General features: G+C 51.8%; 9 protein-coding genes across 9 annotated transcripts; 3 read left to right on the forward strand and 6 right to left on the reverse strand.

The window, feature by feature from the left end:
* Positions 1-37: 37 nt before the first annotated feature.
* Positions 38-1,903, reverse strand: QC762_124340 (uncharacterized protein; the record flags this gene model as incomplete). Its single annotated transcript, XM_062886851.1, has 1 exon — positions 38-1,903. One exon carries the CDS (start codon positions 1,901-1,903, stop codon positions 38-40), a length of 1,866 nt encoding a protein of 621 aa, XP_062750012.1.
* UMP1 (20S proteasome maturation factor) lies at positions 1,749-2,947 on the forward strand. The gene is made up of 2 exons (XM_062886852.1): positions 1,749-2,348; positions 2,406-2,947. The coding sequence occupies exons 1-2, from the start codon at positions 2,346-2,348 to the stop codon at positions 2,862-2,864; spliced, it is 462 nt and encodes a 153-aa protein (XP_062750013.1). The 5' UTR covers positions 1,749-2,345; the 3' UTR covers positions 2,865-2,947.
* A 28-nt stretch (positions 2,948-2,975) lies between these two features.
* On the reverse strand, positions 2,976-5,749 carry QC762_124360 (uncharacterized protein). The gene is made up of 3 exons (XM_062886853.1): positions 4,927-5,749; positions 3,581-4,875; positions 2,976-3,513 (listed from the first exon to the last, which is right to left on the reverse strand). The coding sequence occupies exons 2-3, from the start codon at positions 4,197-4,199 to the stop codon at positions 3,359-3,361; spliced, it is 774 nt and encodes a 257-aa protein (XP_062750014.1). The 5' UTR covers positions 4,200-4,875; positions 4,927-5,749; the 3' UTR covers positions 2,976-3,358.
* A 782-nt stretch (positions 5,750-6,531) lies between these two features.
* Positions 6,532-8,608, reverse strand: OPT8_1 (OPT superfamily; the record flags this gene model as incomplete). The annotated part of the gene is made up of 3 exons (XM_062886854.1): positions 6,532-6,734; positions 6,802-7,251; positions 7,300-8,608. 3 exons carry the CDS (start codon positions 8,606-8,608, stop codon positions 6,532-6,534), a joined length of 1,962 nt encoding a protein of 653 aa, XP_062750015.1.
* A 1,544-nt stretch (positions 8,609-10,152) lies between these two features.
* On the forward strand, positions 10,153-10,827 carry QC762_124380 (uncharacterized protein; the record flags this gene model as incomplete). The annotated part of the gene is made up of 1 exon (XM_062886855.1): positions 10,153-10,827. One exon carries the CDS (start codon positions 10,153-10,155, stop codon positions 10,825-10,827), a length of 675 nt encoding a protein of 224 aa, XP_062750016.1.
* A 1,271-nt stretch (positions 10,828-12,098) lies between these two features.
* Positions 12,099-14,892, reverse strand: QC762_124390 (uncharacterized protein). The gene is made up of 2 exons (XM_062886856.1): positions 13,343-14,892; positions 12,099-13,282 (listed from the first exon to the last, which is right to left on the reverse strand). Exons 1-2 carry the CDS (start codon positions 14,148-14,150, stop codon positions 12,258-12,260), a joined length of 1,833 nt encoding a protein of 610 aa, XP_062750017.1. The 5' UTR covers positions 14,151-14,892; the 3' UTR covers positions 12,099-12,257.
* Positions 14,893-17,225: 2,333 nt separating this feature from the next.
* QC762_124400 (uncharacterized protein) lies at positions 17,226-20,418 on the forward strand. The gene is made up of 3 exons (XM_062886857.1): positions 17,226-17,849; positions 17,922-18,167; positions 18,474-20,418. Exons 1-3 carry the CDS (start codon positions 17,511-17,513, stop codon positions 20,250-20,252), a joined length of 2,364 nt encoding a protein of 787 aa, XP_062750018.1. The 5' UTR covers positions 17,226-17,510; the 3' UTR covers positions 20,253-20,418.
* Positions 20,419-20,516: 98 nt separating this feature from the next.
* Positions 20,517-21,923, reverse strand: ERG6_2 (Delta(24)-sterol C-methyltransferase; the record flags this gene model as incomplete). The annotated part of the gene is made up of 3 exons (XM_062886858.1): positions 21,290-21,923; positions 20,967-21,231; positions 20,517-20,902 (listed from the first exon to the last, which is right to left on the reverse strand). The coding sequence occupies exons 1-3, from the start codon at positions 21,893-21,895 to the stop codon at positions 20,517-20,519; spliced, it is 1,257 nt and encodes a 418-aa protein (XP_062750019.1). The 5' UTR covers positions 21,896-21,923.
* A 477-nt stretch (positions 21,924-22,400) lies between these two features.
* QC762_124420 (uncharacterized protein) lies at positions 22,401-25,370 on the reverse strand. The gene is made up of 4 exons (XM_062886859.1): positions 24,712-25,370; positions 23,915-24,654; positions 23,630-23,865; positions 22,401-23,569 (listed from the first exon to the last, which is right to left on the reverse strand). Exons 1-4 carry the CDS (start codon positions 24,750-24,752, stop codon positions 22,541-22,543), a joined length of 2,046 nt encoding a protein of 681 aa, XP_062750020.1. The 5' UTR covers positions 24,753-25,370; the 3' UTR covers positions 22,401-22,540.
* Between the last annotated feature and the right edge of the window lies 1 nt (position 25,371).

The following is a 25,371-nucleotide window of genomic DNA, read 5'->3' on the forward strand; positions in this document are numbered from 1 at the left end:
TATAGGGAACCTTTCCCGGTAACATAAGGTACATGGCCTAGTTTCTTCTATTAAGGCCCCAGATGGTGTGCATCCAAGTATCTTCATCCGTCCTCAACGGCTTCCTCAGTTGTCCAAAGCGAGCCGGGAGCCCCATGTTTGGCTCTGGAAGGCACAACCACTCCTTGACGCAATCTGGGACCTCCTCCTTGACATGGCTGATACAGATCAGTGCTTGGTCCTCGCCCAGTCCCTTCACTTTGATCTTCTCTGGTGCAGGATGTTCCACGACAGTTCTGTCAGCGGCGTATGCTTTTTCCTCGCCGCAAGCTAGGAAGAGCATGCACTTGTCCCGCACATACTCATCCATACCGCTAAAGGCTTCGTCCAAAACCACAATGTCCGGATGCTTAATGATGGCGCGAAGAAACAGCAACACTCGTTGCGCACTGAAGGACAGGCCGCCAAACAAATAATCCTGGGCCCAGGCGACATCATCACGGGGCCCGTCTTTGTCCTTTGAGTACCTAGGATTAAGTTCCTTCTCAAACCACCTGAGTGTTGCCTTCACTTTCTGTTTGACGTCCTCGTCCAACTTGGGAACGCCCTTGAAAGTATCAGCCCAAGCGCTCTCCAGCACTTGTTGAACGTTCAAGCCACGAGGCATGTGCTTGTGAATCTCAGGGCTAGAATGCCCAATGCGAGATTGGATATCCCAGAAAGTCAGAGGCCGCTCACCAGATCCCGGCTCCGGCATTCGGTTGCGTCCAAATAGTTTGATGGGAAGCGAATATGTCTGGGGATGGTCAGAACAAAGCAATGCTACAATCGTCGTCTTGCCTGATCCATTGGGCCCAAAGACGCCCCATCTTTGACCTCTCCGGACAGTCCAGTGCAGACCACCATCCCAGTTTCCGAGAGCAATTTTGTTTCCGTAGCGCACTTTGCAGCCGTTCATATCAACCAGCGGCTCTCCCAGCGAGCCCTCATCGGCGTCCGTAATGATCTCCACCTGACTTCCCCCGCCCGCCTCCTTTACAAATGCAGCCTCGGCGCCCTCAATTCCCAGTTGACAGGCGATAGCCACCTCTCCTGCTCCCTCCAAATATATGACCCTTTGTATCCAGCCTGGCAGCGGATCCTGTGGTCGGCAACTAATGACCACCCTCGGACTGGCTCTCTCAGCCAGCGTCTTCAACATCACACTCAGGGCCCTAGACGCTCCAGGATCCAGCCCCACAAACGGCTCGTCCAGCAAGAGTACCTCTGGTTCCGCCATCAAAGCCTTGGCAATCGCCGCTCGCCTTGACTGCCCATTTGACAAGAAGGCCACAGGGGTATCCAGCAGCTCGACCAAACTCAGGTCTTTGACAACTTTGTCGAAAAGATGCTGACTGATGACATGCTCCCCTGGAATATGGCCTAGGTTGAACTGCGTCTGGCCAAGTAGATATTCCTTGAGAGAAAAGTCTGTGTCTTCTCTCAGACTCTCATATCTCGCTGACAGGTAGGCCGAAGTGGTGACCTCTGATATCCCCTTGCCGTTGAATCCAACGTATTTGATAGCTGTTTGAGGGGTGAGGTTGTGTTGTGTGAGCCAAGGCCATGTCCTCGCCGAGATTGGGGAGCAATGGAGCTCTCCACGGAGCATCTGAAGAAAGGTGGTTTTGCCGGAGCGTGAAGGGCCGACGACTACCCAGCTGGACTCATTGTGCTGAGGTGACTGGGAAAGATGCGAGGGGACCTGGAACGAGATTCCCTTGAATAGTGGGGGGTTATCATTCTTGGGTGGCTGCAGATGAGCATGTTGATTTGGTGGAGGCAGAGAGGAGGGATGTCGGCGGAAAAAGGTAGCTCCTGATTTGATGTTGATGATGGGTGGGCTGGTGAGCCGTTTGACGAAAGGTGGGGGAGGGACACGCATCTCAAAGTCTCCCTTATATTTTACAAAGAAACGGAATGAAACATATGAAGCTTGGAAATGAAGTGACCACCTTCAACACCGTCACTTGGAAAGATGTCATTCAAGGCCCCTGTTCGTCAATTGGCGTGGGCACGGACAAGGGTCCCGGCAATCTGGGGAGTGGGTTAGCGGGGGGTGGATTACATAAACCTTGGCTCGAAGCCTGGACCCGCTTTTCCATCCGTTGTTGCGAGCGACGGCAGGCAAGCAGCGACGCGAGGCTGCTGGAGCCTTGACAATTGTAGCAGCCAGCTCTGTTCCTCCAAGGACGCCATAAAACCACAGCCAGTTTGACCACGAAACCAGGCTGCGATCACTCTTGAATTCTGGTGACAGAATCAACCGAACTCCGATACTCATAAATATTCAACACAAAACAACAAACCCCAAAGAAGCTATCAAGATGGTAAGTTGCAGCCAACCCCTCCACCGCCATCCGCCCGCTAATGCTGCTCCCTATATTCAGTCTCTCCGCATCGTCCCAGAGTCCAACCCCTCCTCCTCCTTCACCCATCAGCCCTCCCGCGCCCATGTTGCTCCATCAGCACCTGGTCTTCACGACACACTTCGCGCTGGTGTCGGCGCCAACCCCCTCACAACTCCCGCGACCCAAGCCATCTCCGCCCACCCTCTCGAGGCCCGCTTAAAACAGTGGGAGGCCACCCGCGAGCAGCTCAAGATGGAGACACTCCGTCGCACATATGGCATCGCCGAGCCAGTCCGCAGAGGCATGGAGCTCAAGATCACTCGTGAAGGAACATGGAAGCCCCTGTGCCTGGGCGGCAACAGCACACCTAGCATTCACGAAGAGATCTTGACTGGACGGGACGGCATTATTGAATGGGAGGATGTATTTACTGGGGAGGAGAATGGAGCGAACATCAGTGTGCACGAGGAGATCGAGCGCAAGGTGAAGATGTAAAGCGGAGGTTTTGTCAGAAAGTGGGGAGGCTTAGACGGCAAGTAGGAGAGGAGTAGATGGGGGGAGGGAGGTATTACGAATCAAATGGCATGAATAAACTACCATCAAACTCTTCAACTACGAGCCCCTTTTACACCGCCCTGATGCCATACTTTTCATACAGATGGTGCAGTGTTCCTAAGGTGGGACCGATATGCCGTATTGTGGACCAATGGCGTCTGAAAGATTGCACCAACAGTGGTGCGATAGAATCTCAGATACAAATACCATTCCTAAAGAACCGCCAACTATGTATAAACCTGAAATTTGCACGCTCATTCAACGCCACTCCACCCAGCCAGATTCCCACAATGTACGAAAAAGATGGAAAAGGACTGTACCTGTAAGACCAACCAAAAACCAGCCAAGCTCCATGCCAATACAAATGCAAGTCAGTCGGATTGTTGACGTCGTAACGCCAAAGACAAGAAAACAAGATAGGGGCGGCCTTTCCCTCATAGAATTACACAGCAGCCGCCCCCGCCCTCCCTTGTCCTGCCCTCACGGGAGCTGGCTTTCCCACCTTTGGCGCCCTCGTCTTCCTCCATCATCTCTGCTGGCCGTACCGACATGTGCACAACGTTGGGGGCATCTTTGCTCAGTTGGTATTCTGTAGGCTTGTTAGCATTGTCTGCCAACAGGGCGATCCCGATCCTGAGGACAAGGGACGAACATACTCTTCAACGGCTCCTTATCGTCCAATAACTTTCCGAAATGAATCAACCTGATACTGGTTGGACTCGCCGGCCTGCCCTCCCACTCGTCCCTCCACTCCCTCAAGATCAGCTCCTTGAGCTTGTACACTGATATACTGAACGGGTCCTTGACCCCCCCACCCTCGAGATATTCTGGAATATCAACACCCCGCTTCGAGAGGTACTTCTCGTCGATCTTGTACGGGTGTCGCGCACCGGTAGGGAGCAGCAGCGTGATGGTGCAGACCGGGGAAGACGGCGAAACAGAATCGGATATGGCCGCGGGAGGCAGAGCGGCTGTAGGCTCTATTGAAAGGGAGTCATCATCTCTTGCTGGCGCAGCGGTCAGAGCTGTCTTGCCGAGGGGTGGTTGTGATAATGGCGAGGCTTCCTCCTCCGTGTTCTTTCCTTTCGGTTCGGCAGGTGAGCTTGTCACCACCTCGGATGGAGATACTACTGGTTCAGCGCTCTCTGGTGTCTTTGACGGCACGGTCTCTCCCGTCTGTTCCGGCTCTTGTTGTTGTTGTTGTGGAGAGGCTGTTGGCTCCTCATTCGACGGTCGCGGCTGTGCGGTGCTCGTGTCTGGCTTGATGTCGGCCATGATGTACTGGTGGCTGCAAATACCAAAACCAAAGGATATCAATGAGATAGATGGCGGTGACTTTCACTGGTAGAGCGACGGTGGCTGTCTTGATGCGACAGACCCCAGACCCCAAGCTGAGAGATAGACCGCCTTCCGGTGTTGTTCAAATGACTTCCAGAAACGGCGGGCGGGCGACGGTGACGGTGAGACGGAATTGATTGCAGTCGTCTGTTTGGTGGCATCAATTTGCACGGGGAGTTGCAGTATGGTCAGGCGCGCTCCTGATAAGATTTTCGGGCAAACAGGAATAACAAGAGGCGGTGGTGGCCGTGGTCGTTCCCTTTCACTATTTCGTGTCGCGAAGCTCAGATGGCGGATCGCCAGTGCCCTGGTTGTGCGGTGGGTGGGAAGGGTCGGTGCGTATGTACAAAAAGGAGATGGCGGGATGCGCGTGCAAAGAAGGGATGGAAAAGCAGAAAACGAAAGCTTCCACACGGTGAATTGACCGACGGGCGAAGAGAGGCAATGGGCAATGTCGGGGTCAGGATGGGAGGTTGCGGTAGAGGGTAGAGGTGGCCAGCCGCGAAGCCCATGGACAAAAAATGGAGACTTGCAAAGATCCTACCACCTATCGTATACCTACTTGCGCAAGCTGACACCCACCAGGTTCACTTTCGGGTTTCCTTTTTCATGCCTAAATATTCTATTTAGTGACTGTATGCTACTTGACGGTTCAGCCACCTACTTCAAGAGTCATCGTGCATGAGGTTGCCGATTATCATTATTCTATCGTGTGGAAGCTGATATATGGGCTTGATTAATTTGTCCAGCGCTCACCCGCCCGGCCCGGTGGGTTTGGAGGGACCTCCCTTCATCGCCCGCTGTGGCCCTCATTGCTGTAGTCCCATTCGCTCATTGAGCGCCAGCTTGGCCCAGCCGCCGTTTTCTTGCTTTTGTGGAAATATGATAGCCAGGCGGTACTCTCTGTCTCTTCAAAGATTCGTTTCTCTTCTCACTGGCAGGAGGAGAATCCTCAGAGTACCTTAATCCAATGAAGCCCAGCTTTGTAGCCGATACCATGAAGTTTTGCAAACCACCATCGACAACGGGGATAACCGTGCATCACGGCTGAAGAGGCGCCACCAGAAGCCGAACTTCCCCAGCCCGCACGGACCAGGCGATTGGCTCCCACTTGGTGACGTTTCAGTGGGGTTCTTGGAGCTTTGATGATGCTATGGTACGAAAGCTTCGGCTTCTTCAGCATGGCTGCACTGAGATTCCAGCCAGCGCTTTTTCACACACAATACGATACCATACCTGACCGCCTTGTGGACGTAGAGCGAGCGGGTGAGAGGATGGAATATTCGATTCAAGAGCCCTCACTTCGCCTGCTTGGAAGATCTTGGGGTCAAATGTACCTATACCGCAGGTTCCGAAACCAACCCACAAGAGGGACAGCTCAAATTCCAGGGAATCGTAATGGTGGAGCCATGGTTCCTCATCCCCTCCATCACGGGTGATACTGTCCCAGAATGCAGCTACCTACAGCAAAGTACTTTCTGAAATCACCAAACCTCTTGATCTTTCTCGCACCAAGCGCAATGCCCAAGTAAGCAGCACATATATCATGCGATTGCCTGTTACACACGATACTTCTGACCGTTACACATCCTCTCTTCTGTGCTCATTAAAAGTACCTAGGTATTTCGTTTGGGTCGTTTTTGGCGAGTGACATACCTGATGAACCGCCCCTCCACACCGTCCTGTGTCAACAAGTGGTCAACCACTCATCTGCGAGCTCCATGATCAGCCACACCACCCTACCCAACTTCAGCAGGTCGACGTGATGCTGGGGGTCTCACTCAGAGCATTGGCTCTTCTCCGTCGTCCAAATGGCCACTGAATGTGTCTCCTATGGTTGTCAGCATGTCGTGATGCAACTTGCAACCCCAATGACGCCACTTCATGTTCCGTCGTAAATTGTGCCACTATTTCCATGACACAAGTGAACAACTGCAATTATCGAACTTGAGAATAGATAAGATTCTTGTGCAACACGAAGAACCCTGATAATCTTGGCTTTGTTGCCCTTGATCAGTGCGAGATTTCTCCATTGTCTCTACGTGACCCATCTGCGGCCCCCTTGAAGTGTGGCTTGGCGCGCCCATGCCAAAACCCCCTGAACCCCTGACATCCCTCGGTAACAGCATATCATGGGTAAACAAACCTCGACAGAGAGCACCGCAAAGCTTGCTCATTAGCAACAGGACAACACCGACTTATTTCCCTTCCTTTTGGAACAATGACACAAGAAGTAATAGGAAAAACTCCTACATTCGCGGTATCAATCTTAGTGCCCACCAAACCTTTTAAACATCATCGTAGAAACAAGACCTGTGAGGCTCGCGACGGACTCGCCCAAAACAAGCCCACTGGCGAGCACGAGCAAATCATTGTTCTTCCTTCCCTTTTCACGCCCGAAATTTGCACATGCCCAGTAGAACACAGCCCCCATTATGCGGGTGATCGTGAAGGATGGCGTGTTGTAAATCCCTGGTAGGACACTTGGGTTAGTCACCACATTCTGCCCTTGAAGCAGATCCGAAAGCCACAAACTAACCGATTGCAAAGGAAACACCCGTGGGAATAAACGTCTGCCACCACCGATTTGCATATCTCATCTTGACGATGGTGCTCATGCCAGAGAACACTGCTGCCCCTATTGCGAATGGGGCGACACCTTCTGGAAGACCATGGCCTATCGCCACTCTTGCCGTGTTTATGAATAGAAATGCAGCAGGGATTCTGAATAGGGGCCCTGGAATCGAATGTTGCGACGCGTACAATCTGTAGGCACCACACGAGATGAGCGCGCCAAGAATTGACCCAATTATGTGTCCATGAAGCTGAACTTTTGGGCTTGATCCAACAAGCTGTCCAATCCTGAAGTTATGGGAGATGTCTCCTGACTGGCTTGCACCAGCCTGTGAGATTGCTGCAGAGAAGAGGTCGATGAGGATTGCGTTAGGATTCGAAGAGGATAGAAATGTCCCAAATACAAGGTGTGATACTAGTAGGTATAAGCACTTCGCCAAAACGTGCTCATTGAAGAACATACCTAAAGCGCATTCGGGGTTGTGGTCAGTTTCTGCAATAGACCTGATCCCGACTACCGCTGTAGGAAGGGCCAAAGTGAGAGCCAAACCAGTGTAGTACCATGGCACGACAGAGCCAAAAGTAGCATGCACACTTACTGCACAGATTATAGCCGACACCAAGAAGTAGAAAATCAACCGTCTTCTTCCGATTATCGATGATGGGTAATTATGGCCGGTGTTGATCTCATTTTCATTTTCTCCATCCATAATTGCTGTGTCGTCGCTAAAATGGACAACTTCCCGCCAGGTAAACCACCCGAGTTTGACGAATGCGTCAGCAAGTAGCGAGGCCAGAGCGACCCAGATTATCCAGCCCCTTGCTCCGTTTTCCCAGTCATCAACATTGCCCGGGGCCCAACCTTGTTTCTTTGCATACGGTGACAAAGTTCCCCAGCCAGCAACGGCACCCATCATCGTATGTAGCGGAACGGTAGGACCTGTCATCATGCCCTGGCCAAAAAATCCCGGAGAGAGATCAACAGACCACAACCAGTTCTTGGACGCAGTGCGCCCAAAGACTGGGATCTCGCGCAAGACCGGAACAAAGTAAACAATCATACCAAGGCCCCAGGAGAGGAGAGTTCCTCGGAAGAGGCTTTGCATGCCACGATCCCACCGAAACCCATCGATAGTGGGTTGGGGAGTGAGAAGTGCTTGCTCCTCTCTAGCAAAACTGCTGTGATCTGTGTCTTCTTCGTTGTCGGGCTGTCTATTTGCCTCGTCTCTGGCGCTTTGGTGGCCCATGCTCGGCTGCGGATTCTGGTGATAAAGTGAGTTGATGAGATTGGCTGCACGTTTTGCCCCAGGCCACGGCAATTTTTCTTGCACGACAAAATGGTCGCGAAATACGGCAGCAAATAGGAGACCAAAGGAGCAAAGCCCAATAGACCACACAATGAGACTTTTGGCGCTTAGTAGAAGTGGTCCCTTCTCTTCTGAGCTGAGCAGAAACTCTAGCGCCGGAATGACGTTGATGAAGCCAGCTGCGACGGGCATGCACCCTACGGATGTGGAGACACTGAGAAGCAGGGAATTTTCTGAGGGGTTAAGAGAAATTCGAAGATAACGCTGTAGGAATTGAAAAGTGACGAAGCCGAGGAGCGCCGAAACGATCGACATCTGGCTGGCGGCACCGATTCGCAGGCCATAATAAGTGTTGGAAAGATTGATGAAAAAACCAATTATGAGTCCAGCTAGGACGGCGCGCCATGTGAAATGTGGAGTTGTATGGTTTTGGTTCTCTTCGTCGTCAGGTTGGGCAATATCCATGTTTTGAAAGAGTATGCTCAAATGAGGAGATCTGTGGGCTCAGAGGAGTCGAGGTCATAAAGCCGGAGACCATAATCGATCCTTGACACCTCACGGATGCCCCTGCCTGCAAAGAGAAGCTTTCTTTATCATGATGTAGAAAAGGGAAGGAGCAGGTGAATGCCAGTCGAGAGGTTGTTGATGTGAATCATCCATAAAACAAGCATATGCAGGGAATGCCGCATGGGCAAAGCGAGAATAGCTGCTGCAAATTCTCCGCCATTACCACTTGCATTACCGCGTTGATTTTGAAGACTTATTGATCGATCTCGTAAACTGAAAACAATCGGCCTAGCCTGCAGATAGGTATCATCTCTGAAGGGTACTCAACGCTGGTGGCAGGTAGGTACACGATCTGCATCGAGATCCAAGTGCTCCTACAGCCGGCATCGAGAAATTGGATAATCATGAACAACGTAACTGTTCAACCTTTGGACGGCTTCAAGCTCTTACAAGTCACAGTCTGTCGTTGCACCCAGTTGGGCAAGAGATGACAGGTTGGCCGCATACGAGACCCCGTGCAACGCGGGCAGCAAATTCCCGGATAATGGATGGACGTGTTGCCATTACTGTACTCTCTTTGCTGTTACCGAACCACGCTTCTTTGGCCTTTTGACCCTAGGCTTGTCATTTGGCGGCCTGAGGGCGTCACTCTGTGTTTGCTATAGTGCCCGTGGGACCTGCAGAATTCCCTGCTCGAGACCTTGCAGCATGACCCCCAAGTTCGTGCCTGCCTTGAGATAAGGTAGATGCGTGGTAGAGAATCGATTTTGGGAAGGACCTAACCGGCGCAGGAGTCAAGAGTCCCCCAGGAACCTGATTCCTAGCTAGATTTCCCGCCATGTGGACCGATAACGGGATCAGTCATGAGATGAAATTTGAATTCCGTTCTGACCATTCTCGCGTTTGCAGTGCCTTAATCTCCCCCAAAACTTGCACCACCTCACGGGTCCGTTATTTGTATTAATACTTCCCCGCCTCACAAAACCATTTCTTGTCTTGCAATTTTCATTCAGTGCAATCACAGAACAAAAGCGGAGTTGTACGGCTTCCCCTTCTCTCTCCAAACATTACCAATATCTACTTGACGTTGCCTCCGCCCCTCTCTCGAATTCCCCCATCACTTCCCCCAACCCCCACTCGACTCTGTCTCGCCGACAGATTTCTAGCATCACGCAAATCCAGCACCCTTGTCTTCCGGTAGTGATAGAAAGCCTCATCCTCCTTGAGTATTTTGCGACATTATTAGTGGTAAGTTGTTCTCCTTATACCTTGGTACTGCGGCTACAACATACCTACCTCCATTTCCACACGTCATATACAACTGGGCTTAGTTGTTGTCATCACGGCCATTAGCCAGCCACCCCCCCTGAACCTGTCTTCCTCTATTTGAGAGTGTGACTTTCCCGAGCTTACTCTTTCCAGAAACCGTCATACAGTCTTTAACCAAGTCAGTTCTCAAGACAGAACATTGACAGGTCCAGGTCTCTCGTGTATCAGACATCATGATCTCTGCGAATCTTTTCCTTGCAGTCACTGCTCTTTTGAGTAGTCTCACCGCAGCGGTTGATCAAGCGGTTGCTTGTGCCCAGGCAAATAACAAGATTCACCCTCGCGACATCAATGAGGCAGACCTCACGACGGTCATTTATCAGACCCAAACAGCTACATTGACTTTGACCGTCGAGGAAACCCCCCCCTGCGACGAGTCCCCCGCTACCACGAATAGCCATTCAGATGCTGGCGAAGTCACTCTCAGCCCCAGCTACTCGACATTCGATACCTCGGAGACGCTGACAGTGACATCCACCATCAGCAGTGGAACTGCCACTCTTACCACGACTGTCAGCAATGCATCTACCTACAACGTTCCCGGTCCTTCCACTTCAGCCACCTGGTCAACCTCAACCACATCAGCCAGTGAGCCTGACGTTGCAACCCCGTCAATCGACACCGCGGTCACGCCTTTCGTCCCAGCACCCTCGAGCACCACTGTTACCGCTGATGGGGTCAGCGACGCGTCAAGCCCAACCGAGAGTTCTACTACCGACGATTCCACCGGCACTCCATCCAGTACCGACAGTGTTGCACCCACAGTCAGTGCGGCTGCCATGCCAATCATGCTGAGCAATGACTTGATGGTTGCGCTTGTGGCTGCTGCCATGGTCATCGCTGCCTGATTGAATCTTTTTGGCTCCTCGGTCTGTGTTCCGACGGAGATATCAACAGAATAATAGTGTTAAGGATGGGTTGTTGGCTGTCGAGATCTGATCTTCATCGTTTACATGGACTTCTGGATGAGATCTGGTTTTCATCGTAAGCGTCGACTTTTAGATCGAGGAATCTGTCTCCTTTGTTTGAGAATTTGACGGTGTTCAATTTCTGGTTGTCAAGTGGATGATAATAGGAAAAGCGATAACGGTGTTGGTCATAGGTATTCGAGGATTCCGGTAATACATGGTGGCCAGGCTCTGGGGCTGGGGCACTTTGCTAGGTTTAATATCACTCTCCTTCATTCATTGGCCCGCATTGCGTCTCCTGATACGGCATCGATGGGACCATGTAACTTCATCCAAGTCTAACCACTTGAGTTAAGAGTAAGATGCCCTTCTCCTAGTGAGCCAGAATGCTCACCTTGACTCACAAACTCACTACCAGCAAAATAAGTCCTGTTCTTCACAGGGTTCAATATTCCCCAAGAAATTGGCTAAGTATATATCGAATGGAATTTTTGCCCTTCGACGCAGGAAAAAATAGTCATGCCCCCAAGTCACCCAGTCATCTAGATCTACAAGCCACCGATGTGATCCATCCCAGACTTTGAAAACCCGGCACCATATCTCTGTCTACCTGTAAATGGTGGTGTACAACAGTGTAGGTGTGTAGTTTGTCTACCCCAGATTTCCACCCGAAACCAGAAAAACCGTCCCCAAACCATCCCGCCCCTTTCATTTATTTTGCAAATCCCAGACATTCATTCATATGAAGAAAGCCTGCTTCTCTCTTTTCCCAACCAGCCAGTCCCGAAAAAAAGAAAGAAGGAAAAGATTTTGGAAATAAAACGACACGGGAAAAGGGCTAGACATGAGCAACCCATCCGTAAGAGGTCGAAACGTTTCCTTTTTCACCAGAGACCGAGAAACCCCAACCCATCCGAGTAAAAGCACAGCCATGTAGATGAATACACACAGATAATGGAATACAAGTCACCAAACTCGTATAAGTCCAAGCATCAACTCGAATAGAAAAGTACAACGAAATATTTGCTTGTCATAGCAGGTAAAGAGTAAAAAGGAAAACAATTTTGAAAAAAACAAAAAAAAAACAAAAAAAAACAAAAACAAAGTGCCGCTGTATCATAGGTCATGATACATGACGATTTTGTGGGCGAGGCCAGGGATGGTTGAAGTGTCCGGCATATCTTCCAAGGATCACCGGAACCGCTTCCTCCATGCCGTCCTTCGACGTAAGTGTCTTCGTTCCATCCACCATCCTCCACTCCCAAACTTCTAGGCTTGTTGGCGTCGGAAGATGAAACTTGGTCCGTCATCGTGCTGCTATCGTTGTAGATGCGGCTGAAAACCAGAAATAGGAAATCCCGGGAGATCCATTACAACTGCAAAATTTCCATGTCCGAAATGCTCCGGTGGCGTTTGTGGAGGTTGTCATCCGCGACGGTATCGGGGGCCTTTCTCTTCTGTGATACATGGTTGAGCGGAGATCCTGGGGAATAATCAAGAGGTCCATCAAGGCCTACCATGCTGTTTCTCTTTTGCCTGCGCACCGGTGTGATGGGGGTTGTTACCGTCTCCATACTGCCGGACTTGATGCCTCGGAGAGTTCCAATGTGGTAAGGTCCAGAGAAAGCGAGTGACTCCTGGGTCGCGACCTCACTGTTGATGAGTTGCTGATTTACCTGATTACGACGGAAAGCGCCCACGGCGTTGGAGTTCATCTCGAAGTGGGTGAGCAAAGGGTGGACGTCCTTGACATAATAGTCTGTGTTTGTGGTGGACATGCTGGCCGAGGTCTTGGGCCATGTCGGGCTTGAATTGGGATCATTGCTCCAGTCCCCGGCGTTGTCTTCGTCTTCGTTTTCCTGGTCCGATTCGTTGTCCTCCCTAAACTCGATGAAATCCTCAATCCTGAGAGCATCCTCACCCTCATCTTCCAGGGCTGGGTAGTACTCGGATTCATCTGTCTCTTCTCCAGTGAATGCATCGGAACAGGGGAAGAAGGCCTCACTGGGCCCAAAGGGCTGTGTAGCGAAATAGTCACCCAAAGTATTAGCGTCCATGACACCCAGCATGATCAAGGCCGAGTTGGCCATCATGGGAGAGCAAGCCGACAAATCATCCTGAGCAAAATTCAGATCATACGACTCTGGAGCCAACTCAAGACGATCAGCCTTTTGACGCGTGAAAATCATCATCTTGCCAGTTTTTGGATTGATCACGCCGACCGGCTTATCGCTGTCACCGTCCAAGTCGAAGCGCGCAAGACGAGGCTTTCCTCGTACGTGGCGGTTAGGTCTTGGTGTCTCAGAGTCCGAGGTTTCCACAGACACTGGTCGCCGAACCTGCTTCTTACGCACAACCGGCTCTGGGATGTCCTCTTCTGTTGTGTCGCCATCAGCTGGTAAAGGGAAAAAAGTCAGCGCCAACTTCCATTTCCAATCGCAAGCCAACAACTCACTCTCATAACCGTCAAGCTCCGGTGACTCGGTGGAAAATGCCGTCAGCGGAGTGGGTAGAATATTCAGTGGAGGGATGACCCTTGGCGTCGGCATTGGGGTACCGTGGAGACCTCCATTGTCGAATTCGACATCCGATGTCTCGACAAATACGTCTTGGGTGGAGCCATTGAAGTCCCAGTACGAGCCATCGGTGTCGGAGCCATCATCATTCTCAATCTCGCGGCGGAACCGGGGATCAAGAGCGTTCTGGTCGACAAAGATATCGGGAAAGAATTGCTTGCCATCATCAGATTCGGACAGGTCGGATTCTGTGTTGTCACTGTCGCTGTCGATACCGGCAAACCGAACATGGCGCTTAACCGGCGTGACATCCGGCAGTTCAGACTCGGGCCACATGGCATCCTCAAACTCTTTTGGTGGTGACAAGCCCTGCCAACTAACACTGTCGTCATCGTCGTCCTCGTCATCATTGGCATCTTCGTCGTCAATGGCTTCCTCTTCTTCGAGCTCGTCCTCCTCGTCTTCGTCTTCTTCATCAGCGTCATTCTCTTCGTCGAGCGGCCGAGGGGTTTTCAACAGGCGATTCCTAGCCATATTGGTGATCAGATGCTCCTCCTCGGCCGCAACCACATCGTCCTCGTCGAGTTCATTGTCAGATTCGCTGACGTCTTCGACGCCGGAATAACCTTCGTCGTCGGAGAGGTTGAGAGACGACTCGCTCGAAGTGACGGAGGGCCTGCGCGGCTTCTTGTTGACGAGCTTGATGCGAGGCGCAGAGGGATATTTTTGGTGAATGTTTCGAGACATGATTCTTGGCTATGCAGGGGTGGATACAGTAGGTGGGTTGATCCTGGGGTGATGCACAGTGGATTGGCTCAAACGGCGGTGAACCTTGCAGTAAATGACGATACACGACAATGCCGAGTCCAACAAGCCCAAGGCGTGTCTAATAGGTAAGCTTTCAATGAAGCTGTTCAGCGCCCAGTCCGTTTATAGAACAATCGGCAGTTGACTTGATCTCAGATATAAGTGGATCAAGATGGGTGGAAGGGAGGATGTGGGGAAGTGAATTGCCCGACTGGGGAACAGAGCCGCCAGATACTTGTGAGTAGACTGTGGGAAATCGCTGCGTGGCCTGAGAGTGGTGGCCGTGGTGGGTAGAACTTGTTAATATCAGAGGCGGACTGTGCGTCTCACTGCAGTTGATGTGCAATTGAACCCCGTCCCACACTGGAGATGGGCTCGAGACGGATGAGTCTGGTGAAAACTTCGTCGAGTGGGGGAGTTGGCAGAGTTGAATATCTCGCTGAGGCTGCTGGACTGCGGACGTGCGAGTGCAGCACACGTCCGCAGTGGGCGCTTAGAGCTCAGCGACGGCCGACGGCATCTTGAAATCGACGAAGTTTTGGTGAATCTGTTCTGGGTCTCTGAAAGATAGTGCGACTTCGTTGTCTGGCGGTTTGGGGTGATGTGGTTGAGGGAAAGGAAAAGGTCAGTGAGGGGAGCAGCGGGACTCAATTGCCTTTTGACCAAACTTTTTTTCGATGGGTGGGACTGGGATTGCAGCACCTGGGATTGGCTCGGCTCGCTGCTGGAGCCAGAAAACGTGGGGCTAGCGCAATAGAGTTCCACACTTGGAGCAGAGCAGACCCCTGGTTCAGAAGTGTCCACGATCAGCCAAGGAGGCGCTCACTGCCTGCCCTCTGCAATCCCGCGCTCTGGCAGCTGGCAGCTGGAGCTGTCTGTGACTCCATCAACCTACAGAGTAAGGTAGCACGCCTCCAAAACTTCAACGGCTAACCCCTCCAATGTACTGCAACCTTCCTTCCATGCCTTTCCCATGCTGCGTGCTCCCGCAGTAGCCTCTACAGACTTTTTTTTTTGCTCCCTTTCTCCCCATCGAGGGGCCTCGCTGCTCCGGGAACTGTCACCATAACCGTTCTGTCACCGCTCTTTTCCGTCTGCAGGACATCACCCTCCTGACTCCTCCACAAATCATGATGAGCAGACACGGAGCCAGGGATGGGATGGAGGGCAGCACCACTTGTATGCGACCGAGACAATTAAATCCATACCTACCGTGCGAAATACTCTTTTCATCGTGCCGCCTGTTACATAAGTGTGCCTACATCGTGACCTTGAACATGAATATCGAGCCCCTCCTGGTGCTCGCTACCAGATTTGGGGGCGGGAGCAGGAATCTGAGGCTCCGAGTCCACAGAATCAATTTCTACGCACACTTCCCCGCATCTCAGACCTTTTCTGTTTCTGTTGACTTGGCTGCTTGACCTGGCAGGCCACAATGCACGTCAAGCGCGGTTGCATTACACAGTCACTACGGTATGATGTCGGTTACGTTGATGGCCGTGACTGGCACTTGCTTGATGATATTCCCCATTAAAGCCCCACAAGTCCATTTGTCTACTGCACCTGTATATCGTTTACACGCGGGCCTGGATCAAACATAGATGCCTGACTGGCCCTGAAGAGGCCAAAACAGGCAAGACGTGTATCTAGTTGTCGTCGTTGCGTTGCCTTGACGTGTTATCCCACGCTGAGGGTCTCCAGTTCTCCCTCTGATGTCGTTGTGGTTCCAGCTGCCAGCTGGCAGCATCTTCCAGCTCTAGCCTCTACCTAGGCGGGGTAATGACTCGTCTTGCCGTCATTTCTTTCGGATCTCCCTCCTCCCCCTCTGCCATTTGAGAATGTGGAGGAGATTCAACAAAAACAGGCTCGCTTATTGCGGAAAATGGATTGACTATTGCAGGACCTCGACTGATCGCACGCCTAAACAACGCCGACATCTCACTATTGTTCGCCTTCTACCAGAGGCCCAAGAAAAGCTAAACCAACTAGCCACATGCGCAGCGCTAGTGGCAAACAGCTTTCTCGTCGACATGCTCGTGGAATCATGTTTGCTCAGACCGAGACAATATTGCGGCTTCCAACCTGTCACCGCGGTAGGTCTGCAAGAGTCACATAAGGGTTCCATGGTTACGGTGCAAGCAAGGCAAGGCCAGACATTGGATGAAAATTATGACTCGCTGTTCAGGAGGCAATCTGGACCTTCCCAATTGGCGACGACGGGTGATTTTGCACCTGCACGTTTTCAACAACGAAAGATGACCCAGTCTACACCGAGATCGGTCATGAGAATTCAACGCCGGGTGAACCTGGTCAAAGGAGACAAAATTCTAAGAAAAAACGCTGAGGCCGGGGTTTTCGATTTTTCCAAATGGGAGGTATATAGAAAGAGCGTTACGTATGCCGAACTATTTGCTGGCTAGTGGCCACACACGATCACATGCGCTGGGCTTGAAATGGTTCCTGGCGACACCTTAACTCGAGACTAAAGGTGTGAGAGATAAACACAACTAAAAGCATAAAAAACAAACAGTGTCATGGACTTGGATGCAACTGGAACCGGCTTGAAAATTTGCACGAGTCCAGGAAACGGGAGCTTCCAATCTTCCCCTCTGCAATTTAAACGCGGGGCAGATGTCATCAAGGAAAAGAGTGGGGAGATTAGTTAGAAGATGGAGGGGCTAGTGGGCACCCTGCCCACAGAATAATTGGCGCCACAAGTAAGTTAACTCTCTATTATACTGTGAACCATGCCTTAAAACCAAATTAATAGGTCTTTAAACTACCTTTTAAAACCTTGTAACTATCATTAAAGGCGTGATAACTATGTTTGATAGCCAAACGAATGTCTTTCGAGGTATGGTTTATAAGTTTGACCCCCACGTTTGAGTACCAACTCTTATTTTTTGTGGTGACTGTGGTGGGCCTGTGGACGTATGGCAGATCTTATCTTATCGCTCCACCTGGCATCGCGCTCCCTGTCTCCCTGTCAGTTTGGTTGTTCGTACCTGATTCGCCGTTGCTGGGGGAACTGCTGCTTCCAGGTAGCGTAAACATTTTTCTGGCCGCGCCTGGCGACACAACTGGGCAGGGCATTGGTCCAAACTTCCATGCGTTTTCTCTGCTTCGATTCTTCCACTTGCCAACTCACAACTGCAGCCATCCTGGCCCATATTCTGAACCAGCTCCACTCTGTCTCCCTTGGCACTGCCCTGGACCCTGGGCTTCACCTCGCGCATCACCGAGGACAGGTCGCGGTAACATCCCCGATCTGCTGTAGGCGAACAAAGCAAGGTGACAGATATGGCCACGTCAAGACCACCGCAGAATCTCTTCCAGGTTTATCTGCGACTTCGCCCACACAACAATAGCGCGTCGACCAGTGGGGAAAGATTTCTGTCTGTCGAGGAGCCCGACGAGAACAGCGACGCGCCGAGACATATCACTCTAAACCCCCCCAATGATCGACGGCGTGCCATCGAGAAGTTCGCATTCACCCAGGTGTTTGAGGAGGATGCCTCTCAACTGGATGTCTTCCATTGCACCGGCGTCGCAAATCTCGTCGAAGGCGTGCTTGCTCCCTATGGCGGCGAGGGGACTGATGCTCTGCTTGCGACGCTGGGCGTCACTGGGTCAGGCAAGGTCAGTGGGATGGCCGCCACTTATGGCAGTAGAAAGCAGGAGACAGCTAACATTGATATTGATACGGAGTAGTCGCATACCATTCTTGGCTCAAAGTCCCAGCGCGGGATGATCCAGCTCGCCCTCGATGTCATCTTCCGATCTCTTAGCGACAATCTGCTTGACTGCAGCTCTTACCCTCCCCTCGAACAGTCGATCACCAACTCTGATCCTTCCGAAGCTCTCATCTTTTCTGCCCACAACTTCCTCGACAGTGTGTACGCGGATGCGCACGCCACCTTTAAGAGTAGCAGCTCCAGAGCACCTACGCCTATGCTAGTAGGACCCCCTTTTCAGTTACCCCCTCAGTCTCTAGCCATAAATGAAAGGGTTCGACCCTTTGGATCTGCCGCGAAGACAGTCCTGCCAGGGGCAGCGCCCAAGCGGGCCCCAAGTGTTCGGATTGTCAGCCGTGAGGATTCAGTAGCACTACCAAGTCCCCCTGCCACACCTCGGAAGCGGCTGGAGCCAGTGTCCAAAAGGCCTCGCAAGGCGCAGGGAACCAAAGCTGCTGCCTCCAAGAGTTTCATAGCTTCTACTGCATCGTCGATACGTTCCAAAGCAGCTACTAAACAACCTTCACAGAGCGAATCCGTTGGACCGAGTTCGAACCAACACCGACGCATGAACCGCTCCGTCGCGTTCCCGCAGCAGCCTGATATAAGCGCCCTATCTGTTTCATGCGATCCGTCGTCCGAATATGCCGTGGTGGTTTCCATGTACGAAGTCTACAACGATCGCATCTTTGATCTCTTGACCCCTCCCGCCAAGTCGGCCGCAACGAAAGAATATCGCCGACGACCGCTCCTGTTCAAGCCGACAGAGACATCCCCTGATCGCAAGATTGTTGCAGGACTTCGAAAGGTTATATGTGGGGATTTGCAGCAGGCCTTGCTGGTGCTTGAAGCTGGTTTACATGAGCGGAGAGTGACAGGAACAAGCAGCAACAGCGTTAGCTCGCGAAGCCATGGCTTCTTTTGCGTAGAAGTGAAAAAGCGCACCCGGGCCAGCCGCAAGCATGGCGATCTTCCCTGGGGCGGCAGCACTCTCACCATTGTCGATCTTGCTGGAAGCGAAAGGGCGAGAGATGCCAAAACCGCGGGCGCGACACTGGCAGAAGCCGGCAAGATCAACGAAAGCTTGATGTATCTGGGCCAATGCTTGCAGATGCAGAGCGATGCCACGACCAAGGACAAGCCAAATCTTGTCCCATTCCGTCAGTGCAAGCTGACTGAGTTGCTGTTCTCCAATTGTTTCCCGTCGGCCTCATCCTTTTCGTCAGCCCGCCATCGAAATCCTCAGAAGGCTGTCATGATCGTTACCGCCGACCCTCACGGCGACTACAATGCAACGTCTCAGATCCTTCGATATTCCGCCCTGGCGAGGGAAGTTACCGTCCCGCGCGTCCCCAGCATAACACAAACCACGTTGTCGGCCCCGGCGCCTCCTGCCAGCCCACCCCCCCTGGGACAACTAGGCTCACCACCTGTCCACCATCGCAGCTTTTTTGCTCCTCCCGGATCATCTTCTTCCAACCAACCGCAGCACGGTGGCCTGTTATCATCCCCCAATATCCAGCGAGCATTCTCGCCTCTGTCTGGCTCTAGCCCCAGCGGAGACGCCCACCGCAGCACTATGGAGGCCGCGGCGCTCGAGATTGCCCGTCTCTCCGAAGAGTTGGAGTATCTTCGTCAAGCGCTCGAGTCAGAACGCTCAGCGCGCGAAGAAGCCGAGGCACATTTGCTCAGCATGGAGGACCGTATGATTGAGCTCGAGCAAGCTATTCGTGAGGACTGCACCAACGAGTTTGAGCAGCGCCTCGAGATTGAGATGGCAAGGTGGAAGACGACGATGCAAATCGAGATGGAACGAGGCGAGGAGCACTGGGGACGGAAGATTGAAGTTTTCGAGAGGAGCCTAGCTGTCGCGCCTTTATCGTTGCCGTCAACCCAGCCGCAGAGCGATTACGAGGAGGTCGACGGGGAAGACAACGACAAGGAAAATATTCTCATGGAGGACATGGAACAGGAGAACGAGAGACTCAAGAGGGAGAACGAAATTCTCAGAAGAGAGGTAGCTGGGATGAGCCCAAGCAAGAGGAGGCCGTTGGGTGAGAGATCAGGACTCGGTGTTGCCGGTGAGGAGAGCAGAGGTGGCAGTCCGAGACCCACAAGAAAAGACAGGGAAAAAGACAGGGAGGTGACATTGAGGCAGAAATTGGAGAATCTTAGGATGGATGATTCATCTTCTGAATCTCAGCGGCCGCCGTCTGCACAGCAACAAAGTAGGCACAGCAGTCCCAAGAAGATGAAGAGGTTACAGACCAAGAGATGGAACGAAATCGATGATGACGATATGTTTTAGGTTCACCGATTAGCCGGTATGATTGATATGAGGGAGGCGCATTGGGTTGGTTCTTCCCCAGGACATGAAGGAGCATTGCTGGGTACATACATGTCGGAGTTACAGATACAGACAGATAACACCTGAACCAGCCAGTCACGGCAGTCAGGCATTGTTGAGAGGCCTTTCCTTGGGGCATATATAAACGATTGTACTGGCTTCTCTTTATCCTCGGTAAACATGCTGTTGTCTACTCGACATATAATCGGCCGCCTCGCCGATAGTTCAAGCCCTCTTGAGCTCAACCTTCTCCTGCTCTTGCTTTTGCTCTGCAGAACCACTTCGCTTGTTTGCCGTGATTGGCTTACGGCATGTGAACACATACATTGGGGTGAAAATCCCCATCTTGCCGCTGATAGCCACCGAACGACAGCAGTACCACATGGTGTCCATCAGGGTGAGTGTTTCGGGTGGCGCAAAGCCGAACAGAATCAACACTCGGTAGATGCTTTTGGCGATGAATAGGAAAAGGGGAGACATCTTGACCACCCTGAAGAAGTCATCCCACCCAGGAACGCGCCATGCCCAAGGAACATCTCCTGCCGGACCATAGTACCAAGGAGCCCCATTGCTACGGTCAGCCATGTCCTCTTCTGCCAGTAACTCGAATCCTGTTGACATTTTGTCAGTTTTGCTCTTTGCAGTTGTTTTGTTGACGCAAGAAGTTGGACTTACTAGCAGTGAGCACACACCTCCTCATATCCGGCACCCACGGCATCTTCACAATCCCGTTTCCAAATTCGACCCAGTTCCGAATCTTTGCGTGCTCAGTGTTGTTCTCGTCAAACTTCTTGGTCATGGCGAAGTCGTGAAACGTAAACGGGGCTCCTGGCTTCAAGATGCGCTTGATCTCACGGTACACTTCTGCAGGGTGGGGGGCGTAACAAAGACTTTCTACCGAGTATGCGGCGTCGAAGGATTCGTCTTCAAAGGGGAGTTTCTGTCTTTCCTCAGACATTGCTTCTGTGATAGGAGCAAACAAGAAGGGGATTACAAACCACGAAATTGCCCTGAACGAGGGTAACCTTGCCTTCCAGTCCGGCCAGCTTGGTCAACTGCGTGCCTCGCTCAACATGCCAGGCGCTGTTTGTGATCCCAATGATCTTGCAGCCGATTGCTTTGGTGATGGTGCGGACAGGGCCGCCAATGCCGCAGCCAAGATCCAACACCTTCATCCCTGGTTTGAGGCGGGCAATACGGGCAAACTCGTGCTCATAAGCTGTCATGCTGTCGGCTATGGACTTCCCAGGGAAGATGGGGGTGTAATGGAATCGCTGGCCCCATCCTTGCTCGTAGAGAGGCGAGACAAGATCATAGTAGTCCGAAGCGACTTCGTTGTATTTCTTTGCGCGGGCGGCCCGTTCTTCCACCGTGGCGTAGCCGACGGCATCGTGGTCGATGACATTTAGCTGGGAAGGGTCACGGTTGAAATGGGAAAGGTACCGGTGGAGAAGCGCAGGGGTGTAGTTAGGAGGTAGGTGGGAAGACATTTTCACAAGCAGTGTTTTCTTGAGTAAATGTTGGCAGTGTCCAGGAGATGGAGAATTGTGAACAGGACACATGTGTCGGTTTTGTGAATCTATCAGTAACACAGGCGAAAGCATTTACAGCCCTTTACATCGACAAAGGTTGTTGAGCTTGGGAGTCGGGAAAGGTGCAGTTAGTATTGTCATGGATCAGCGTTCTTTGTTGAGACTTAGGACTGTTGACATATAAGACAATGAAGGCTCGGGCAACTTATGCGGCTCGACTCAACGAAGCCGTGGAGCTATAGCTGCGGTATCATTTCTCATTGGCCTTTGGGCTGTCGCTCACAAGAATGCAAGCTTGAAAGAAGAAAATCTTAGTGGTCATCATCAGGTCATGCGATTTCAGGGGTAGCTGGCATCTAACCCCTGGGCCTGACCTTTCCAATTGGCCCCGAGAATAAAAGAAGCCGTATGCCAGCTTAGGTATCATCCAGATTCTTTACTATACCCACACCGGAACTCGATCGTATTACAGTCATTAACTGGTGCAACCAAGATGGATTCGCCTAAACCTGACACCCCGAGCAGCAAACCACCCAAGGAGGATCCAACATTTCCGTTGTACGTCTTCCTCATAGGGCGGCGACCTTTGCTATCACTGCACATGGAGCCGCTCATCCCATGGGCCGATAGGTGCCCGGTTTAGAGCTCGAAAACATTTCTCCCATTGGCCAGGTACAACTGTGTGAAACGACAACCAAAGTACACACTTTCCCCTACTTATACGAGGAAAATGCCCTCAAAGTACTCCTGCAACTGCTCAAAGTCTTCCAACTCACCAACCCAACCCACATATTGATCCGGTCTGACAGCCACAACGCACCCTTTCTCCTTATCAACTCCGTAATTCTTGTATGCATTGCCAAACCCTTCATGGTAACTCTCGTCATCGACAAAAACCTTGTTGTAGTCCCATCCGGTGTGTGGGTCGAAGGGATGCAGGATGTCGGGGAAATCTCGCAGGAGCTCTGTCTCGGTCCTTTTGGCTGAGTGGATTGTCAACACCTCGATCACACTATCAATCTTGGCCCCCTCCGGAGTAGCCCTTCTCATAAAGCCGTTGGACGAGCTCAGCTTATCACAGAACACCTCAACTCGCTGCTTCTGTGCTTGATCCAGTATGTCCCCGGCAAACAACACAATGCGAAACCGTCCATCAGCCTTCAGCCTCTCTTGGAAATGCCATGGCCGAGCACACGCCTGGTTAAGGACTTTAAAACTGTTGAACCTCATCCCCACAGGCAGCCCTTTGGCCAGGCTCTGCTTCACCTCGAACTCTTCCACGGTAATTCTGCGCACCCCTTCCAAATTCCGGCTTCTAACGCTCCTATCGCCCAGTTCGCCAGGGTCACCGCTCTTGACGACCAAAGAACTTGGACCATAGTCAACACTCAATCCGCTGGCAAACAGGTTCCCTTTCAGGAACGCGTCCTTAAATTCAGCCATGCTCACGCCTTCTGCGTCCATAACATCCTTCGCCGGGCGCCCGCTGAACAAACGACTGAACTTGTGGTCGAACTCGATAAGGTCCTGAGCAACTCGGCGTCGCTCGGACTGATATGTGTCCAAAATTCTGGGATGACAAATCCCCTTGGCTATGAGCCCAACCTTCCACGCCAAGTTGAATGAGTCCTGCATAGAAACGTTCATGCCTTGTCCTGCTTTGGGGGAATGAGTGTGCACTGCATCGCCCGCAAGGAATACCTTATTGGAAGGGTGCGAAAAGGAGGGTGAGATACGTTGTCCGATCTGCAGTTGCCATGTTAACCAGGAGTGAATAGGGGTAAAAATGGGCTCAGGGGGAAATACCTGGTACGCGGTCCACCAGTCGCAATATTCATAGTCGATCTTATATGGCCTTAAAATCTTTTGCGCAGCGCCAAAGATGAGCTCCGGTGTGATCTTGGACCTGTCTGCCCTGGCGGATGCGTCCGGCGTGACCTCCTTGAGCTGAATGTACAATCTCACCAGCCGGTTCTCGCGAGGGATGACCATGAGACTCCCATCGTTGGCTGAGTGGATAGCACAGCGCATGCGAATGTCGGCTATCCATGTGTCAGCCATGTTCCCAAGTTGTGCCCTGAGGAAACTTACGAAAGTCAGTGAGAGGGATGATATCCATAACTCCCCAAATGAAGTCGGTTGCTTCGCCTTGTAGCTCGAACTCGGGACCAAGTGCCCGTCTGGTCCAGCTCCTAGCACCGTCACAACCAATGACGAATTTTGCATTGATCACTTCTTCCTCCCCGCCCTTTGCATCTGTGATGTTCTTGTCCTCGTAGTCATCCCCCACAAGGTTACTCCGAAAGAGCCCATCTGTCATATCACTCTTGCTGCCTGTCGTAGCTTGCGGCGGAGTAGCTTCCTCTTCTGTTAGCTTTCTCACCGTCACTTTAACTCTCTCCTCCCCAATCTGCAAACTGGTTGGCAGGATCGCCCTCTCGACTTTAATGGCACCCCCAGAGTATTTCTGGATGTTGTCCAAAAAGAACCTCTCAATCCTGCCCTGTTGCAACACAATCTGTTGGAATCTGGACAGCCCCACAATCGTATCAGGGATTCTGTCGCTCCGTTGAATGATACCTGTCGCGTCAGGATTCCACATGCAGATTTCGATCATGTGGTTTGCTTCCTTCCATGCCCTGTCGGCAAAGCCAAGAGAGTCAAAGATTTCAAGAGAGCGGCATTGAAGACCGTCGGCCTGGCCCGAAAATATCTTTGTGGAACGCTTGTCTATGATCCGAACTGAAAGCGGAGAGGCAGAGGGGATGGCGGTGAGGTGAGCGAAAGATGCGGCAGCCATGAGCCCGGCAGGCCCGGCGCCAATGATGAGGCTAGAGTGTGCATTAGAATGGCAGGCATATACTTTGCTCTGGGCTCCAGTCGCTTACACGTCGACATTCGTCTCCGGAATATCAGACTGAGAGCACATGGTGCCGTCACAAAAAGTACAGTGAAATATCAGGTAACAGGCTATGGTCAAACGAAGAGTTTCGTCAACGACAGGAACGGGGACCGCTCCGGTTTAAACCCCTTCATTTCTTCACCGTACCTTCAAGGTAGGTACCTGGGTGCAGCTCCAACCCACCCTCAAGGACATGATCAACATGACGAGGCATACAATCATAGGCCCTCATTGGTCATGTTTTTATGCTATTGGACTTGTCCCTGCACGTTGGTTGTGCTTTGGGTCGCTTTGGGTGCTGAAGAATTGCAACGGCATGAAACTAACCCGGAAATGGACTAGATGCTTACTGACTTTGATGTGGACTGATGATGGACTTCAACAAGGCTGGAAAAAGTTTTGGGAGTGAAGTGGAGGTTTACCTTCAAATCAATGTACTGAGCATGCTCCTCCAAAATAACCTGGAAGGCTGTTTTTCGGAAACCGAACAACCACCGACCGAGAAGGGTGGCTGAGGGATCTCGCCATGGGGACAGGGGTACGCTAGGATCGCGGGGGTCTTAGAAAGACTCCACCGCCAACCATCTTGACTATCACCAATGACTTCAGCGGACACGGGAGGCTTGCCCTGCCATGATTGTTCACA

The sequence above is a fragment of the Podospora pseudocomata genome (assembly GCF_035222375.1).
Source record: "Podospora pseudocomata strain CBS 415.72m chromosome 1 map unlocalized CBS415.72m_1, whole genome shotgun sequence".
Classification (NCBI taxonomy): domain Eukaryota; kingdom Fungi; phylum Ascomycota; class Sordariomycetes; order Sordariales; family Podosporaceae; genus Podospora; species Podospora pseudocomata.